Below are 21713 nucleotides of genomic sequence, written 5' to 3' on the forward strand. Positions count from 1 at the left end.
TTACCAAAAATCATCAGCTAGGTAATCACTGGGCTCATAGCTCAGTGAATAAAGGCTGTGTCTCTATGGCAGAAGGTCTGGGGTTTGAATCCCAGGCTGGGCAAAGATTTATTTAATTGAACCTTGCGTCTTGAGAAGCCCTAGGTAGACACCATATATGGACAGATGGTGTTCTGAACCTGATGATGTGGCCAAACCGGGACGGTTGGAAGCTATGCTCATGTATCACAGGAGTCCAATTGGCACTGTCCCCTGTCCTCACTACACTAGCAGCTGAGAAAGTGTCAAGTCAAAATAATAAATGCCCCACGTTGGGGCAGATTTACTTACCCGGTCCATTCGCGATCCAGCGGCGCGTTCTTTGCGGTGGATTCGGGTCTTCTGGCGATTCACTAAGGCAGTTCCTCCGCCGTCCACCAGATGTCGCTGCTGCGCTGAAGAGCATCGCAACGCACTGAGTACACCAAGCCGGGCTGAGTGAAGGTAAGCACGTGCCGAGTGACAATTTATTATTTTTTTTTTAAATGCGGCGGTTTTTCCGAATTCATTGGGTTTTCGTTCGGCCATGCCCCCCCCTCCCCCGATTTCCATCGCGTGCATGCCGGCGCCAATGCACCACAATCCAATCGCGTGCGCCAAAAACCCGGGGCAATACAGGGAAAATCGGCGCAAATCGGAAATATTCAGGTAACACATCGGGAAAACGTGAATCAGGCCCTTATTAAATGACCCCCATTGTCTCTGAGAAGCTTTATCGCTTATTCATCACTTCCGTGGGATCTGTGGATGACCCAGAAACTAGGATTTAGTTTTTCTAATACTATAATTTCTTATGTTTAATCAAAAACTTGGTAAAACATGTTGATTATACGTTCTGATCTTTTTTCCTTTGTTATTCCTCCCGTATTTCACAACATGTGTTGCATTATAGATAAATAAGGAACTTGTGCTACATCATGTATTGCACAAATTGTATAAGACAAAAGACCAGATCTGAGAAAAACACTAGTGAAACAAGTAACCATCAGGACGGTTGTAAGTACATATGTGTTTACTTCAAAACTGCTTAGTATCTTGTTTCTGATCACAGAGGTCTTTTGGGTCATACTAAGATATCAGGGTCACCTGATACAATTGTCAGTGTGGGGCTGGTTTATTTCATCTCATCTGTTCAAGTTTTAATTTTTGGATTTTTGTCTAGTGGCATCTTACATTTCTCTGTAATAGGACAGGTTGGTTTCATTCTTTAGTTATCTTGAAGTGGGTTGAGAAAAGACCTTCATGTTCTAAATGTATAAGTCTAAACTAAACCAGAGGATGGCAAAATCCACTTTGTGAATGGTTTAAAAAATATCATCTTGACCTTTGCTGGCAATTGTATCCCTGGACCACAATACTACATTCATACCAGTAGCCCTATGTATTGCTGTCTATGAGAAAGATATCAAAATATCTAACCCTCTTTAAGTCTGACACACTTTCTTCCATCACCAAATTCTGCTGTAGTTCTGACAAAATTTAAGCGGCCCTTTGATGTCTGTTCTTTCTGAGTAACAGAATCATGAATTACATTTTATTATGTCCATTTACTTATTCACATACAGATATCCAATTCGCGACTTTATAGAGATGTAAATCATACTTCCTTTTCTATAACTCAGACCTTTGATTACCTTATATACTCGAGTATAAGCCTAGTTTTTCAGCACAAAAAATGTGCTGAAAAAACCCGAACTCGGCTTATACTCGAGTCAAAAAAATAAGGGGTCACCTTTCCGGCGACCCCTGTATATCTTCTGTGCGATCTGTCCGGCAGGGTCTGGCAGGCTATATACACTGGGGCAGGGTCTGGCAGGCTATATACACTGGGGCAGGGTCTGGCAGGCTATATACACTGGGGCAGGGTCTGGCAGGCTATATACACTGGGGCAGGGTCTGGCAGGCTATATACACTGGGGCAGGGTCTGGCAGGCTATATACACTGGGGCAGGGGCTGGCTGGCTCTATACACTGGGGCAGGGGCTGGCTGACTCTATACACTGGGGCAGGGGCTGGCTGGCTATATACTGGGGAGGCTGTGACCAATGCATTTCCCACCCTCGGCTTATACTCGAGTCAATAGGTTTTTCCAGTATTTTGTGGTAAAACTAGGGGCCTCGGCTTATACTCGGGTCGGCTTATACGGTACTAAGTTTGATTAAAGACAATTTAAAAAAGGTCAAAGATAAAGGAAAAAGATGGCACAAGTGTTACTTGAAACATTTATTAGCAACCAGAATACCACCTCTGGGCAGAGATGAATAATCCACAGTACCTGCCATTTTAAGGAGCATAATTTATACCAGATACTGTCCTCTGTTACCTTTTTAGTTATCGGGAGGGGGGATTAAAAATCTGTCTATGCCAGAATTCTGGAGTAATTTGCACCTGAAATGGCTTGCGCCAAATTTATTAAGGTTTTTAGATCCTTTCTAGGCAGCTTTTCCGACTAGACCGTAAAGGGGAGTGGCCGCAGGAAAGGGGCATGGTCTAATCCATGTGCCAGAAAATTCAGTCTGTGTGCCAGAAAATTCCATCAGAAATGATACTAACTATAAGCTGGTTCTAAACTACACAAGATACATCACTGAGTAGAATATGGCTGTGGTATCTAATTCTGCACTGGTCTATTCACCAACATTTTCAGAAATCTCCCCCATAAAGTAAGTAAAACAAAGGTGGTTTCTTATGTAAACCTCAACTTCCAGAACAAAGTTTTGAATAATGAAAAGGAAAAGCAACTGTAGAACCATACATTCTAGCCATGACACATGTACATAGGAAACTTTTACATGGACATATGTTGGCTCATATTTAGCACCACAAAATGAATTGTGAAAGGAGGAACTGTGAAAGGTCATTTTTCTTGTGACATTTACATCAGTGCTTTGACTTACCTCATCCTAACTGGTGTATTGGAATCATAACAATCTAATGCATCATTTGTGGGTAACTTTTCTAATTTAAGTAAATTTGTTTTATATTTGCTAAAATTGTGATGTAGTTTTCAAACTTTTTAAGAAGTGCTAGTATAGAGTTATTACTGTAACACAATTATACATGAGCCCCAGAATAATCCTGGGAATGGAGCCCCCATTTTGACATAACTGCATTAAGCACTGTGGTGTCACAGTACAAAGAAAATAGAGTCATCATATAATAACATGACATTAGAGATATAAGGACCACAGTAATGTCACAGTACATGGGAAATAAACACAGTGATGTCCCTGTATAGGGATAATACACACAGGGATGTCACAGTACAGGGGTAATACACACAGTGATGTCACAGTACAGGAGTGGTAAACACAGTGATGTCACAGTACAGAGATAATACAAACAGTGATGTTGCAGTACATGGATAATCAACACATCGATGTCACAGTACATGGATAATACACACAGTGATGTCACAGTACAGGCATAATACACACAGAGATGTCATGGTACAGGGATAATAGACACAGTACACATTACAGGGTAAATAAAAACAGTGATGTTACAGAGCAGGAAAAATAATCACAGTGATATCGCAATACAGGCATAACATAAAATAGCATAACATAACATACACACAGCAATGTAACATAACAGATGTAATACACACAGTGATGTCCCAGGACAAGCATAGTACACACAGTGATGTCATAGTATAGGGTTAATAAACACATATAGGGATACTACACACATTGATGTCACAGTACAGGGATAATACATGCAGTGAGGTCACAGTAAAAGGATAATATTCACAGTGATGTCACAGTATATGCGTATTACAAACAGTAATGTCACAATACATACAATAAAAAATACATACAGTTATGTCACAGTAAAGGGTTAATACACAGTGATGTCACAGTGCAAAGAAAATATACACAGTGATGTCACAGTACAGGGATAATAAAAACAAGGTGGGTAATTTATCTTTCTCTTTTCTTTTTTTTTCTCTTGCATTTGCAACATTTTTGGAGCATTTGCAAATTTCTGCCAAAATTTGCAACTTTTTCACCTGCCTAATAAAGTTATCTTTGGCAGAATTTTTCAGTGTTGTGCCTGATATATCATTATAATCCGGATGTGTTCTATTAAAAAAAATGCAATTTTGGTGCAAATTATAGATAAAAATCACAACTTTGGCACAAAAAAACTTTAGTCTCAAGCAAGTGAAGCCAAAAGTTTTCATGGGGCTGCAAAAGAGTTTTCGACTTTTGTGCAACTTTTAAAAAAAAAAAAAACAAATTGCAAAAAAACCACAGACGCACATGTCTGATATATCACCCTCTAAAATAAACAAACAAGTCCAGAACCCAGACAAAACAAAAAAAAAGACACATACAAATGGCCTGATTTAAGATAAATGACCCCCATTAATATTACAGTACAGGGATAATATATACTGTGATGTCACAGTACAGAGATAATCAACACAGTGATGTCACAGTACAGGGATAATACACACAATGCCTTCCATGGATGCTGCTATGCCTGTTACCCTGATATTTATGCCCATGCTATGATAATTTTTGCCCTCTACATTGAACCATTGAAACCATTGAATAACAGGAACTTCTTGTATCAAGTCCAGGGTTGACCAGGCCAACCATAGTACCAGAGATACCTACTATCAGCATAGTTTCCAACACCTCATAATTACCGCAGGGATCCATGGGAAGAAAAGCCCATTTGGAAGTGAATGGAGCAATCACTTGACACTATAGTCTTTTTCTTATAGATTGATTCACAAATATTATGGATTATTAGATAATGTTGAATATACATCTATAGGGAATTTATGAATGGGGTGGAGGCTATAAATTACCATGTCTGGTAGGCCCAGCAGACCCCAGTCCAAATTAACTATATGTATTTCAGGCTGAATACGTACCAATGTTTATTTCTTTCAGGACAAGCCTTGGACATGGCTTGGGATATGACCTTCTTTATTGGTAAGCTGGACTTTGTATCTATACATTTCTATATATCCATACAATGTTATGTCACAAATGAAGACACATAATAGAATTAATAATGACACAGTACAGGCATAATAAACACAATGATATAAATCTCTATATATTCTGTAGCACTTTACAAATCATAGGGAACATATACAAATATTATACAGGCAGTCACCTACTTAAGAACACCTAACTTACAGACGACCCCTAGTTACAAACGGATCTCTGGTAATTGGTAACTTACTGTATTTTAGCCGTAGGCTACAATGATCAGCTGTAACAGTCATCAGAGGTGTCTGCAATTAAGCGTTATTGTTAAACCAACATGGGGAGAGAAAAAGAACTGGACCGCACATCCACACATCACACAATGATCTACTGCCGCTAGGCTACATTATATAACAAACTCGAGGTTCTTAGTTACATTTTGAACAAATTGTATAAGCCCACCAACCACTTCACGGTGACCTCTTTATGGTGGGTCCCTATGCTATTATGTGCGGCATCACATGGCGTCCACCACCGATGAAGCACAGCGCCAGCAGGGACCAAGACCCGGTTGCCCCCCAGCACCCATACTGGCAGGCATAATCCCCATGGCTCCGGGCCCCGGGCTCCCACCAGCACCGCACCACAGAAGCAGCAGACGTCATGCAATACCGCACCATGTGAACAGGAAAAAAGGCTCACCATGTGTGAACCGTTTTTGAATACTCACTGTTCCATGTGGTCTCCTGGGAGGAAGTAGGCGGCCCCTATATGCAGTCTTCTGCTAATTTAAAAACACCTGGGTCGAATGGGGCGGAGTGCTGGTACCAGGAAAAACAAAATAAATGAAGGGATAGAATGTACTAAACCAACATGGGGAGAGAAAAAGAACTGGACTGCACATCCACACATCACACAATGATCTACTGCCGCTAGAATACATTATATAACGAACTCGAGGTTCTTAGTTACATTTTGATCAAATTGTATAAGCCCACCAACCACTTCAAGGTGACCTCTTTATGGTGGGTCCCTACGCTATGGCAGGGCCTGGCATAGAAATCAACGCGTCTGGCAACTTTTCACAATGAGTGTGCCAACGAGGGGATAGTAACACCCCACACAGGCCCACTGCCAACAGCGCCCTCCGCTTGGCCGGCCACACCCCCCACCCCCACACCCTTTCACGCCCCACTGGCGTGAAGGTGGCAGATTGGGGCAAATAATCGCAAGTGCTAGCAATAAACTGGCATTTGCAATTATTTCAGGCCTTCTGCGGCACTGACTACCTGATAAATATGCCCCTATGAGTAGTTATATTATTCACCTACAAGAAAACAGTCCTAGCACTCTCCAATCCGGAAGAAGCATAAGTTAAACCATACCGCCTGTAGCTTTCATACCTGAATGAAAAGGTCTGAATAAAGTGTGTTGAAATGGATCAGTAAGTAGCAGGACCTTTTTATTTTGCTAGATTGCATGTTTCCTGTGTAAACTGAGCATAGAAAATACATAGATAATACAGTATAAAGTAAAGAGGAAGGGTTATTACACACGGTGATGTCACAGTACATAGATAATACAGTGTATAAGGATGAGAAAAGGTTATTACACACAGTGATGTCACAGTACATAGATAATACAGTGTAAGGCTGGATTCACACGACCGGTGCCCGCTGTACCGTAGCACGGTGGGCACACGGCAGCGCGCGGGGAGAGGAGGAGGGGGAGAGCGCTGCTCACCCGCCCCTCTCCATAGGGATATATGGCGCACTGCGGGGCACGGAGCAGTACGGTGCCGCACGTGTGCGGCACCGTACCGCTCCCGTAGGGCGCGGCGCGCCCATTGCCGTCTATGGGGGACGTATATCGGCCGTATATATGTCGGTCGTATATACGTCCCCCTTGCGGTAGTGTGAATGCAGCCTAAAGTGATGAGAAAATGTTATTACACACAATGATGTCACAGTACATAGATAATACAGTGTATAAGGATGAGAAAAGGTTATTACACACAGTGAAGTCACAGTACATAGATAATACAGTGTAAAGTGATGAGAAAATGTTATTACACACAATGATGTCACAGTACATAGATAATACAGTGTAAAGTCATGAGAAAAGGTATTTCACACAGTAATGTCAGTACAAAGATAATACAGTGCAAAGTAATGAGAAAAGGTTATTACACACAGTGATGTCACAGTACATAGTTAATAAACTGTGAAGTCATAAGAAAAGGTTATTACACACAGTGATGTCACAGTACATAGATAATACACTGTGAAGTCATAAGAAAAGGTTATTACACACAGTGATGTCACAGTACATAAATACTACATAGTGTAAAGTCATGAGAAAAGGTTATTTCACACAGTGATGTCATAGTACATAGATAATACAGTGTGAAGTGATAAGAAAAGGTTATAGCACACAATGATGTCACATTTTGGGGTTGATGTCACATAGTAGTGTTACACAAATAAGAGTGATGTCACAATTAATGCGTAAGTGATGTCAATACACGAAGCTCAAATCTCATGTAGCAAACATTTTGACAGTGTATACATTGTACATTGTTGCAGTACATGGACAAGCATTGTTACGGTAAGTCATTATGTAGCTTGATATAATATTCATTTTTTTATTTCTTTCTCGGCTTACATTTTACTCTATCTTATAAATCTATGTAAAATATAATTGCATGTAAACTTAATAACTGGTTGTGCCATTTTGGATTCAACAATTGCATGTAGGCGATGGTGTCCGTAGTGAATAACATATCTAAGTGAAAAGAGGAAGATCTCAGGGGAATCAAAAAGATCACATACTTTTTTATTAAATATAATATTTAACTTGTTTTAAATAGGAGAAATCTTCTGTAATCTTCTAAACTATTTGTATTATACTTTTAAGTTACGGTGTTGTATTTGTGTGAAACTATCTTACAAAATCTGACATAATTATAAAATATTTTCACAGTGTATTTCCTGGTGAACGCAGCTATGCTAAACACAGGTAAGGAGAATGTTGTGCTGTCAGGCCCGGCGCCAGCACCCGGCTAACCCGGGCAAGTGCCGGGGCCCCGGGGTACTGGAGGGGCCCACTCGGGCCCCCGGATCAATTGTAGCAGTGTCGGGCGGCTCTCATAGCGATCTGTGTCTTCTGGACACAGATCGCTATGAGAGCATTTGCAGGCACTCACTGCTTTCCCCGGCAGGAGCTGCTGCATCGGAGACTGAAGGACCTGCGATGACGTCATGGTCACATGACCTGCCGGGGAAAGCAGTGACAACAGAGAGAGACCTGCATCAGTGAGGTGAGGGGGGAGACATGGGGGGCTGTGTGTATACAGGAGGGGGGCTGTGTGTATACAGGAGGGGGGCAGTGTGTATACAGGAGGGGGGCAGTGTGTATACAGGGGGAGAGGGTAGCAGTGTATATACAGGAGGAGGGGGGGCAGTGTGTATACAGGAGGAGGGGGCAGTGTGTATACAGGGGGAGAGGGGGGCAGTGTGTATACAGGAGGGGGGCAGTGTGTATACAGGAGGAGGGGGGCAGTGTGTATACAGGGGGAGAGGGGGGCAGTGTGTATAGAGGAGGGGGGCAGTGTGTATACAGGAGGAGGGGGGCAGTGTGCATACAGGAGGAGGGGGGCAGTGTGTATACAGGGGGAGAGGGGGGCAGTGTGTATACAGGGGGAGAGGGGGGCAGTGTGTATACAGGGGGAGGGGGCAGTGTGTATACAGGGGGAGAGGGGGGCAGTGTGTATACAGGAGGAGGGGGGCAGTGTGTATACAGGGGGAGAGGGGGGCAGTGTGTATACAGGGGGAGAGGGGGCAGTGTGTATACAGGGGGAGAGGGGGGCAGTGTGTATACAGGAGGAGGGAGAACAGTGTGTATACAGGGGGAGAGGGTAGCAGTGTGTATACAGGAGGGGGGGATGTGTCCACGTGGGGGAGGGGGGGGCAGTGTTACTACTGAAGGGGGGCCCACTAGGGCTCTGTCGCCCAGGGGCCCACTAAAACCTGGAGCCGGCCCTGTGTGCTGTATACATAAATCATAAGCCCAACAAGTCTGAAGTATAAAACAAAAATTACTGACTAAAAAGTGGGGAGACATAAAGCTCCAAAGAATGAACCAATAACTGACTCATGACCAAGATATAAATAGATGGGAACATGTCACCAAATATACATCCATATAATAAACCATCCATACAATAACAATGTTATTGGAAACAAATAAGTGAATAAATAATGACAGAAGTAAAAATAGAAGCCAATACACATGGTAACCTATATTACATGAAGACCAATGATAATCCTGGACTGAGAAGATGTACATAGATCCATACAAGTACTAGGGCGATGTCAAATACAAAGGACCTAGAAAGATAAATCGCCCAAGTACTAGGACTATGTAATCTGCCGTGATGCCTGAGGCGGGTCACATGATCGCGCACGCGACCAATCAAAGGACAGCCCCTTATGATGACCCTTGGTGTAATCTAATAATGCATGTAAGCGACTATAATCAGAAAACCCAGAGCATGACAGCGTCCGTGTTGAGTGCACTCAACTTCAGCAGAGATAAGTAAATACATATTGATCTGTATTTATTTTCTGTCTAAAAAATATTCTTTTCTGATGAATCACCGAGATATGAATCATCAAAGCAGAATGGAAAATGGATTATACCATAAGACTTCTCATACTGCTATGGATTTATTGCAACACAATGACTCAAAGTGATATATTGTGTAAGAGGAGCTCTGCCTACATATCACAAAATGTCCCAACCATCCTCCATTTCTAAGAGGGAAGGAAGTGTAAGGGAACCCACAAATAACACTTTAATATATGAAAATTTAAAAAAGGCTTTCTCACAATGAAAAAGCACTTATCCCCATCACTGAAGTCTCCAAGAAGATTTCTAAAATATTTTGATGCTATATAGTAAATATAGTAACATAGACAATACTGCAAATATATTTAGCAAAAACATAACTATAAAAAAAGACAGGCAAGACAATTTATAATAGATTTGGTCATGAGTCTTAGATTTTTCTCATTCTGAGAGTCATGGTTCAGAGATTGGCCCACATTTATTAAAGTTTCTGCGCCGGTTTTGTGCCGCTGCTGCGCTGTGTCTGACAAGGCAGAAAAAATGTGCACTAAAAGTGGCGTGTTAGTGCTTAGTCGGATCGTGCACCACAATTGTGCCAGACATACGCCACAATTGTGTCTGTGCCACAATTCTGCAGCATGAATAAAGTGCTCCAAAAATGAAATGTCGCATTCTGCCAGAGAAGTATTTTGGGAATCTGTCGCACACTGCACCCTTTATAGGCAAACTGCACATAATGTAGTTTGCACTAGTTTTAATAAATGTGGGCCATTGAGTGCAGTTGGAGAGCATTTATGACGACTGCTATATTCTATATTTTCCTCATTGCAGTCATGTACAAGGAGGAAGGTCTAGTCTAGTCAATGGTGGGGGAATCCACTTCCAACTTATCGGCAGTCAAGCTTGCTGGCAGATCCCAACACAGTTAGGCCTCATTCAGATGGCTGTTATGGAGACCGTGATCTGGTTGCATGATTGCCTGTGTCACAGTGTAACAGTGAAGCTCTTGGTTACATACAATCCTCACATAGACAGCCAGTAAGCCCATAGACTAGTGGGAAGAGGCTCTGTCCTGTCTCTCTATGGCAGGTGGAGTTTGGAGGTTGTGGGTTCAGATCCTGGACTGGGCAGCCCCTGGGAGATGTAGAGACCCATATATGGACAGAGGGTGATATTACCCTGATAACATGGTCCCTGCTCTGCCGCTAACCCGACGTCTCCTCTGCAGACAAGGAGTCTGCGGAGTTTGTGGAAGTCATTCAGTATCACAGGTTACAGAAACCCAGTATTGAACCATTCTGGTTTTGAAACTATCGTATAAGTACAGAGATTTCAATACATCGTTCAACCCTAGTGAAGAGTGATCAGCCCTCCTCCGGGTACGGGTGAGCAAACAACCGTGGGAATGAACCCTTAGCTAGATCTGACAACAAATGTCTTGTATAATATGGAGTGATGGCCCGCCGTTTCAAATGAGAATGAAACACTGAATGTCTAGACTTCAGATACTAACTCATTGTGTATTTGCAGATGCATATTCACCACGTATTCGCTTGGAACCAGAGAGACCAGTATACATTGTGGGAGACTCTCTATCTGTCCGATGTGATACTGACAGCCCAATAAGTATCTCTAGTTATCACTTCTTCAAAGATGCAAAGTTGGTAACTAACACTTCTGGCACAAATAGACTGCTCATACAATCTCTTTCTATTATGGATGCTGGAGACTATTTGTGCGCCAGCTACACTGCTGAGGGCAATATATCACAAAGCCACTTAGTAAAGATTAATGTGTTTGGTGAGTGACTTCTCCTGTACATGAAAACTATTCTGCTCTATTGATATATTGACTCTTTTCCAGGAGTGAACAACCTTTTCTATGGGTGCTGTATTTTCATACTTTTCAACTAAAAGCAGCCTCACTTGTAAACACAGGCACTGAACCACCAAATGCCACAATAAAGCATAGCACTAGCCCAAAAATAAGGATCCAAGACCAAACAATAAAAATGATATGATGGAGACCCTAGTCCAGACAGTTGGAACTGATACAGACCAGGCCATACAAAAAATATATGTACTATCCTCTCTTTCCATCTCATCTGCTGATGGATGCCTTCTTCTTCTTCTCTCATGCTCCTAGTGATGCTCTACTCTCGGTCCTAAATATGGCAGCAGGACCCTTTCTTTGGGTCCCGTTGCTGGCAGCTGCCTCAAACATCTGGTGTCAGGACCCAGTGCAGAACGGAGAACTGAGAAGGAATATTGGTTATTGCCACTACATGAGGTCCAGCACCAATGAATATTAGTAGTTTGTTTTAAAATTATGAACTTAGAAGCAATGGTGAAACATTAGCTATGGATAGTATTCTCATCTTTCATGTATAAGACACCAATTGACCATCTGGCATTGATACATCAGGGTTTTCTAAGTTATAACAGAGCTAAATGGTTTTTTGATACAGTGTGATGAAGACTGGGCTAAGAACAATACATAGTTTCATCCTTTGCTTCTGAGACTTTTTTTTTATGAGCTAAGCTATACAGACAGATATGGCGATATATATATATACTGTATATACGTAATGATACAAGACCAGAGTTACCTATACACAGCAATCATAGTTTCACAGTAGATAAAATTTAAAAACTCACAGACTGATTATATATTGCCCCTGAAAGAGACCTGATCTCATGTCTTTATTATGTTTTATTACTTTATTGCGTTCGATACAAAGTATTAAATGCTGTCTCTACATGTTTTCTATCATACTGCAATCTGTATAGAAATATACATTTTTTTTTATTTTTCTTTACCTGTTTTCACAGCAATTCCACCTGCTCCAAAATTAGTAGTGGAACCCCTGAGAAATGTCTTCCTTGTGAATCAATCAGTGGTAATAAGATGTCTGGTGCTAGACGGGCAAAGTGCCAAATCAATCCAGCTGTATCAAAATGGAGCAATACTTTTTGAGGCTGATAATTTTGGAGTTTTGTCTCTTAATAATACACAAAAGAGACATTCTGGAAACTACTCATGTAAATATATGACTGATATATCAGGACGTGTAGTGGAATCTCATCCTAGCAACCAAGCCATGCTGGCTGTCATAGGTACTTGACAATATGTAATTCTATGTCTGTATTACCTCCTAATCGTCAGCTAACATTTTAACTAACATAACCATGTCTAATGTGCCAACTAAACAGTGCTATGGCCCCTACAGACATGGACTCACTGAGATCAAATACATTGTAGTTCTTTTGTAAAGGTTATTTATATTCTATTTTTAATGCAATAAATTTCATATCACAGTTTAAGAAAAAAATACTGCACATGTTGTTACACAAAAATATCAGTACTTACCTCTTATTTCCGTTGAATCTTAATTCTTAAACTCAAATGGAACCCCAGTTGTTTATATACTGATGATTCATGGGGCAGTTGTCAGAGTCAGAAGTCAGGCCTCAGTCATAAATCGGGTGTCAGAGTCAGTAGGCAGGTTTTAGATTGAAAAGCTAGACATCAGAGTTAAAAGTCAGGTGTCAGTCAGTAGGCAGGTATCAGATTGAGAAGCTAGACATCAGAGTTAAAAGTCAGTTGTCAGTCAGTAGGCAGGTATCAGAGTCAGAAATTAGACATCAGAGTCAGAAGTCACTTGGTCGGGCTTCAGTTGTCGTACTCAGTTATCAGGTTTCAGAAAGCAGGTCTCAGAGTTAGGTATCAAAGTCAGAAGTTAAAGGGGTTTGCCCATTAAAGAAAGTTCTCAAATTATAATCACCTAGTGATGTTTAGACAATAAAGATCATTTTTAATCCACTTACTTTACAATTTTACTTAGTTTTATCGCTGTTTTAGCTCCTATTACTCAATGGTGGTCATTGTAAAATTGCAGAGTGTAGGCAGGGACTCTCTAAGCAGGCACATTATGATCCCTGTGTGCTGACATTGTGCTTACATTTTCAATGGACAGGTTTATCTACACTTTCATTTAGCTTCTGAACATCATTCTGCTAGCATCTCACACACAGTCATCTCTGCTACATGTCTTCTTCTCATGCTATAAAGATCTTATTTTTTCTGTAGTTTGTAGAATAAGTCAGTGCACGCTGCTGCTTTCTGTCTGGAAGTGTCTGTGTATGAGCTTTTCTTGTAATGGAGGGGGAGGGGCAGAGATCACACTGCATCTTCCAGACAGTAGAAGCAATTCATGAGAGGAATCTGTCCTGCCCAACCATAAAAATCAGAACATTTACGTTGGGATCCCTTGGCAACTGAAACTGTATATACCAGGACTGATAGAGATAGATTGTAATTATATCTGTGAAATGCTGTATTTTGTTATTAACAATGAATTAAAGAATGTGTTATTTTGTTATCCTGAGTATATTTAACAATCTTGTCTTCGTGGAAATACCCCTTTAAGTGCCTAACTTGGCCTAAATATACAATTATATGATATTTGGTTTTGACACCCGACTCTGTACTAAAATGTGATAATATGGCTTCTGACTACGTTGTAGTTGCATTGTCTCATCCTGTTGTATCCACTGCAAAATGTTACATTGTATCTGGTTGAGTGATATTTGTAACCTTTGCACATACCAGAAAAACTTTTATTTTTCAGACCTGCCTCCAACTCCAATTTTAAGGTATGCAAAAAGCTTGCGGATTCAAAGTAACGAAATAGAGATTGTATGCGAGGTCCCAAATCCTTCAATACCCTCTTTAATCAATGGATTTTGTTTGTATCGAAATGGAGGAGAGGTCTTATGCCAGCAGTCTAATAGAATTGTCATGAACTACGATCTGGAATTTGATGGATGCTACTTCTGCCGCAGCGTTGTGAATCTATTAGGGGAGGAAGTCCTATCACGCAAGAGTAATGAGGTCTTCTTGACACTAATAGGTGAGATATATTTGTTCCCAAATTATTAAACAGTTATAAGATAAAACATAATAAATTACATAAAAGTGCTGCATACATTGTCCCATAACCTTTTTTTCCCCAAAGATGTTGAAAGGCAGGTACAGAAGATCTTTTGCAGACTTTGTTGTCCATTTATTTGCCCTAAAGTTTGGAAGTGAAAGTGACCCCCTAGTCAAGAGTCAAAAAACCCCACCATTTTGTCATTAGCTAGCTAAACTACTTTGGTCTTTGACTTTTTTTATCAAATGATAATCCATCTCAGGACTCATGTTGTAATCTATATTGCGGACTCATGTGTTGTGTTATTTGCTGATTGTTTGTTTCAAAAAGAATGATAAAGAATGATATTTAAAAGTAAAAAACATGCCATTTTTTTTACAAGATTTTGTCTCTATTTTTTGACCTGTTTACATGTCACAAAAGTTAGCTGCCAAAGTTTTGAAATATTCATAGTCTGAAAAGCCAAGACTCTCCCCTCTACGTAGCAGCTTGATCCTAGTGATCTTACGTCACTAAAGGACCTTTGCTGATGCCATTACCTTGCAATCAACCTATTTACTCCAACTTTCAGCTCGTTACCAGGCAATCTAACCTTGTATATACTGTTGGGGACCACCTGGAAGTTACACAAGTTCTTTGATCTATATTCAGATCTCAAAGCACAAAATGCAATAACTTACCCTTATTTATCTAGCTGGATAACAATGACAATTTGGAGATGTAAAGAGTAAAGCTGTGAAAAGAACTCTTTTTATATTACTATCATATGTGACAGAGGGAATCAAGGTAGGAGCAATTGATGTCTCTACACTATGGTGCTACTGAACTTAATTTCTTTCCACATTAAGCCACCTATGAAAATTCAGCAAATTATGAAACTGTATTTTTCTGTTTTTTAGAAAGCAATGTGAGAAGCTGTACTGCAAGTGAATATGGTCTCTCAAGACAAGGTAAAAAGTCATGGAACTAGGGTCATCATATACAATGTGAATGACAGTGCTGTGAAAATCATTGCCTCTTAATATAACAGCTTGTAGTTTCCCATGGGGCATCTGTTAATTCATATTATCATAGTTTATATGGATGAAAAAGGATAAATGTCCATCAATAAAATTGTGTATTATTTCCGACCAATTTAGAAGAACTACAGTGGCTCAGGATTCATGTACTATCTGCTGAACTCGTGATTAATCCTCGCTATTCCCACATGCACATGTACACTTGGCTTTGTCGAGAGTGCATGTCTTCTGAGTGGGAAGAGAGGAGAAAGCCACAGACTTCTCTTGTAGCCCATAAGAACAAAAGAATCCATTATCATCCTTTTATTATTCCACAATATCTGCCAAATTAAGGGGTTCGGTCAACCTTATTTTAAGTTGTGTTCCCCCTCCTAAACAATAATGGACTTTTTCAACTTGTATGTTTTTTTAAATCACAAATTATCTTTTTAAACACAGGTATCAAGTTATATGGAAGTGTTCTTGTTGGAAAACTCATTGTCCTAATTTCTATCATGCTAATTTTTGGGGTACACCTGCTTGCAACTCGCATAAGGTACATTTACAATATAGATTTGTGCTTCCTTACTGACAATATTTTCTACTGCTGAATTATGACAGCTTGTATTTGGAAGACTAATTGGTAGAGTTGGGAGTGTGTAGCATTGGGTGGACTTTGGAACTAAGAGAAATTTTAAACTCAACTTTCAATATATTCACACATATCCAAGAAGAATAACAGAATAACAGCCCTATGCAGAAAATATTCTACCAATATCCTGTGAATCAGTATGTCAGTAGAACTAAGTAGCAAATTCACTCATGGCATTTTAATGCATACATTTACTTGGTGGTAGATTTATCAAAGATTGTATTTGTTTTACAACATTGCTAAAGTCACAACTTCTGACCAGGAGCTGCATCGTTTTCCCCACTTATGTCCTCTTCACGTAAAGTGGGTGTGGAGGGGACTCTTCAGTGCATTGGTGTAGCCTGCGCTAGTTCCTGGTACAGATTATTGCTCCATTCTGCCCTAGCCATGGCCTTGCAAAGAATTGTCCTGCCACTTGTCTGTGTGCCAGATATACTGAGAGGTTGGATCTTTGTGTGATCAGTCTTGAAGGAACCATATTTTTCCTACCTGAACAACTCCATTCAGTAGCCATTTCCAAAACTAACTGTGCGGTCACACAGAGCATTTGTATTGCATTTAAAAACTCAATGCTACAAAATGCCCAGAGATGTAAGTCTCTTAATGAATCCGAAAGTCAGTGCGGCTGCAACGCAAACCGACAGCAGTTTTGTGTTAAAACCTGCAAACGAAAGTATGCGGGCATGGGGCAGGAACGCCGTGTGCCTACCCACTCCGCCAGCGGTGGTGCAAGAATTTACGATTATTTCACTGCTTCTACTCCAGAAAACTGGGGTTGAAGCAGTGATAAATTCCCCCTGCCTCCCCCCCTGTGTTTTGCATGTAAATTTGCAAAACACCAGGTCCTTGTCGCTGATTCGCATAGGTTTCGATGGAAATGCTCATGGATCTGGTCATGCACCATCCCTGGGCATTTGCATTGCATTTTTTAAACACAATACAAACATCCTGTGAAAACGCACCCGGAAATAAATCTGTCATGTGTGAATTTTGAGAACGCACATTGAATTAGAGCTTTTTGTGAATGTGTCTCCTGTGATTTGACTTTACATATTGTTTTTCATTGTCTGTTCACAGAAACAAGAACGTTGAGTCTGAAGAGCTCTCAGTCCGCAAATAAGGAAACAAAAATGTTCAAAAAATAAACATATATGATTTAACACACTTTCATTCATTTAATGTAACTATATTGAGGTTATAAACAACACTGTGGATTAGTGACAGGGAAGTGATGCAGCTCTACTATAATGTAGATGGTGCTTATGGTAGTAGGACAGATCTTTCAACAGATGCCAATTAGGCAAATTTTTGGAACATTACTTTTATTAGATTCAATATACTTAAAATTATGTATATTATGTTGTTAGAGATTTTTATCTAGGGCTTAACCGCCCTTCATGTTGTACAGTGACTTTCAAATTAACCTTTTCTTGGTTTTCCCAGTACCAGAACTTGAACATAAACCAAGACACACGTCAGTCTCTTGTGCATGTAAAAATCTTCTTCCCATTTATTTCCCAACAAGTCGTATATCCAAACAGAAAAAGGAGCATTGGGGGGTGCAAAGAAGGAGATAAGAATACTGTAATGCTATTGGCCATAATGAATTCACCAGCACATTCTGGGAAAAAGTTAATAGGCCTTGTTCACAGACATGTTTATCTACAGAATGTATAGAGAATGTCTCCAGAAGCTTCTAACTAACCAAAACAAGGGATAAGCAATGCTAGAGAACAAGATAAGAAGGAGGACAATCATCTATAACAAGTGTCAAGGAGAAACCCTTACAAGCAGGTTACATAAAAATGAAGTTTGAATCAAATGAACTGGACAGTGCTTGAACCCCTGTGTGACCCCTGGCTCCGAAACCAGTGCGATCTCCTTAACATATGTATATTAAAAACATGTAATATTTTGAACCTGATCTTTTACTAGTCTTGACCAGGCCAGTGCACACTTTGTATGGTAGCCTGCTTAGCCTGCAGCAATGGCAGACCATTATATTGGTGGATTTGGCAGCCCAAATCACCCAGCCCAAATCTCCCTTTAAGATGTTGCTTGGCTGCTTGATGTGCTCACAGTTTGCAGCAATACTGTATCTATGTAGTACATTTGGTTCTGGTACTCTATCTATGCTTTACACATTGTTCTGGTACAGTACTTATGTGGTAAACTTGGTTCTGGTACTGTATCTATGTAGTAATCTTGGTTCTTCTACCTTATCTATTTAGTAAGCTTAATATTGGTACTGTAGTTATTGAAAAAACCATAAGATAATTTGAAAAATTTAGATTTGTGTGCCCACAAGCTTTATATAACCCATGATCCTATTGCAGATTACATTTCTGGTGTATATCCACACCTAATAGACTCTTAAAGGAAATCTACCACCAGGATGAAGGATTGTAGACCGAGCGCACTGGCCCCTCCTATGCAATTGTTTTTAAATAAAAAAGGATTTAACGTTATGCAAATGAGCCCAAGGGACTCCAGGCTCCATTAACACCTCTGGAACCTCTCAAATAATTTGTATAATTTTAAAAGCATTTTTCTGTAAAAGCAAGGGCAGAAGACGCTAAAAGAAGTACACATCCTGCCAGAGGGGGCACACACCAGTATTTCAGTGAGGTATATGCTCACATACCATGTTTTATCACCATTTCAATATTTGCAGATGCTACTGAATTCTGTAAAGTAATGAATACATAGTATAATATTGCTGAGGAATTTGTGGAATCTGTAGTCCTGACCTGACAAATGGCAGATAAGAATGAATGTGGATAATGTTTTGGGCCCTTTCCAGCCCAATAATACCAGCCTGTGGCCACTCCAGTCCCCAACCATCACTGGATGGTTGGGTACTGGATTGTACCCGGCTCTTCCCGACACCCCTGGTGGTGGTGGGTAACGGGTTAATGGATAAGGAGGTTGACGATAGCCTTTTCAGTGACTAACACACAGCGCTATTACTAAGAGGAAATTCCAACTCATATTAAAAAAACACAATTTTTGAAAAAATATTTTATTGAAATAAGAACTCCACACTCTCGTTAACCATTTTATTTAAAATTATAAATCCATTGGTCATCGTTGTAGTCCACTGCATACATGAATCTAAGAGCCATAAAGGGAAAAAAAGTGCTATTTAAAAAATATATATAAATGTACATACACAGGTGTATATAGACCAATGGTGGACACCATCAGGCACGTGTTTCAGGAGTACTCTTGATAAAGCAAAGAAAAACCCTTGTCGGGTGGTGCCAGTATTTTGTATGTGTCTCTTGTCCTCTGTTATTTCTCTGGGTAATATACAATATTTGTATGTAAGAAAAATTTTTTTACTTGTTCTGAGGACTAGACCTTCTATACAGGTTACTGTGATTTCATAGCTTAGTTTATACGGTTGAAAAAAGACACATGTCCATCAAGTTCAACCAAGGAAGGGAAGGGATTGCATGTTGAAGGGAATTAGGGGAAACAATTCTATATAACATAACCATCAATGTTATTTAGGTGTAAAAAGGCATCTAGACCCTTCTTGAAGCTCTCTGCTGTCCTTGCTGTGACCAGCGCCTGAGGCAGGCTATTCCACAGATTTACAGTTCTCATAGTAAAAAGACCCTGTCGCCTCCAGTGATTAAACCTTGATTTCTCCAAACAGAGACAGTGCCCCCTCGTCTTTTGATTTGATTTAATCTGAAACAACTTACCACCATATTTTTGGTATGGACCATTCATATATTTATATAAATTAATCATGTCCCCTCGTAGTCGTCTCTTTTCCAGACTAAATAAATCTAGTTGTTTTAATCGTTCCTGAGACCCTCCATATCCCTTATTATTTTTGGGGCTCTACATTGAGCCCTCTCCAGCTCCAGGACATCCTTTATTTTATTTATTTATGATGTATATGTACCGTAGTTCTTTAACCAGCGGTTGACTCTTTTCCGTGTATGTTGTCTTTTTAATCTGATGCAATAAAATTGTTATGTTATGCTTATTATACTCTAGTCATTGCTGATTATTTACATATGGCAGTGATGGCTAACCTATGGCACTAGTGCCAGAGGTGGCACTCAGAGCCCTTTCTGTGGGCACCCAGGCCATCACCAGAGATGACTCCATGTATCTTCCTGCAGTCCCAGACAGCCCAGGACTTGCTGTGCACAGAGCTATTTTAAAGTGACAGCTCTACCTGGGACTGTTTTCTGCTTTATTGGTGCCTCAGGTGCTGGTATCAATGAAAACTGTGATAGAGAAGGGAGTATAAATCACAAATTAAATTTCTGTGTTGGCACTTTGCGATAAATAAGCGGGTCTTTGTTGTAGTTTGGGCACTCGGCCTCTAAAAGGTTTGCCATCACTGACATATGTTAAGACATTAGGCATAAAGTTATGAAGTAAATTGTAACAAGCTTTCATGCCAGAAAAATGTTTGGGAGATGTTTATCCGGCCGCAGTTTGTCCCAAGAGATGGCTATGGCACCTAAACTCGGTATGGTGAGCAGAAAGTGTGCTCACCATTTCATGCCTGCACAAAAGATAGAGCATGCTCTATCTAAGGGCTCATTTACACAAACTTAATGGAGACCAATATCCAGCCACACCATTTGCGGACGGATACCAGTCCCCATTGACGTCTATGGCGCCTGGTCCCTGTGCGGCGAGAACGTGCTGTCTCACTGCACCGTGACTGTGCAAGGTGAAATATAGGACAAGTCCTATATTTGGCCATGTTACAGCGCCATCTGCTCACTTCTCTATAGAGAGGGGAGGGATGAGCAGCGATCAACCCTCCTCCTCTCCAGTAAGTGGCCGTTGCCGGGGCTAGCACATTTGTGTGAATTTAACCTAAGGAGTCTGATTACTTCTGCAATATTTTCCAATAGTATTGCAGTATATAGTAAAAATGAACTTCACAGCTTCCTGCAGTCTGTTGCAGTCATTATGACAGTATGACCATCAGAGTTTAAGAGGTTTCCAGCTGTCATAGATACTGATTGATGCATCCAAAACATATGGCACAATTTTTGGTGCCAAGAGGGCAGCTTCCTCTGATGACAGACTCTTTGAGCAGACCTACTCACAAGAAAGGGGTAATCTGCATGTAGGGGGCAGCTAACATAGAAGTAATTGAATAAAATAAGTCTTTTAGGGGGTGGTCTTTTTCTATGTGGTGTAGTAGATTCCTGTATGATCACTTCTTACTATGATGCACAGCTGCAGCTCTGTGTCATTCGCGAAGCCGGCTCTTGTTCGTGAACAACGGGAGCGGGCTCACCTTAGTGAGCCTATGGCTCACTTAACCCCGCCCATAACCGGCTCACCAGTTCCCCCTTTAACCAAATACAATCGGGTTAAAAGGGGAGTGGTGTGGGGTGACTGATTGGTCTGCGGCTCCCTATTATATATTTAATAGGGAGCCGTTCAGGAACCAGAAGAGCCGGCTCTTCTCAGTGAGCTGAGCCTAATGAGCCAGCTCACTAAGAAGAGCTGTAATTTCCATCACC

At 40.6% G+C, this 21713-nt stretch overlaps 1 protein-coding gene across 2 annotated transcripts; it reads left to right on the forward strand.

Annotated features, from left to right (window-relative positions):
• The first annotated feature begins 963 nt into the window (after positions 1 to 963).
• On the forward strand, positions 964 to 20206 carry LOC140128319 (immunoglobulin superfamily member 1-like). Of its 2 annotated transcripts, XM_072149938.1 has the most exons (9): positions 964 to 1035; positions 4947 to 4988; positions 7971 to 8006; positions 11148 to 11417; positions 12449 to 12733; positions 14248 to 14529; positions 15450 to 15500; positions 16008 to 16104; positions 17278 to 20206. In XM_072149938.1, the coding sequence occupies exons 2-9, from the start codon at positions 4961 to 4963 to the stop codon at positions 17318 to 17320; spliced, it is 1092 nt and encodes a 363-aa protein (XP_072006039.1). In that variant the 5' UTR covers positions 964 to 1035; positions 4947 to 4960; the 3' UTR covers positions 17321 to 20206. The 2 variants fall into 2 exon arrangements, with proteins under 2 accessions (XP_072006039.1, XP_072006047.1); XM_072149946.1 differs by lacking the exon at positions 11148 to 11417 and having other exon boundaries at positions 976 to 1035.
• Positions 20207 to 21713: the final 1507 nt, after the last annotated feature.

This window comes from Engystomops pustulosus, chromosome 1, assembly GCF_040894005.1.
Source record: "Engystomops pustulosus chromosome 1, aEngPut4.maternal, whole genome shotgun sequence".
Classification (NCBI taxonomy): Eukaryota; Metazoa; Chordata; class Amphibia; order Anura; family Leptodactylidae; genus Engystomops; species Engystomops pustulosus.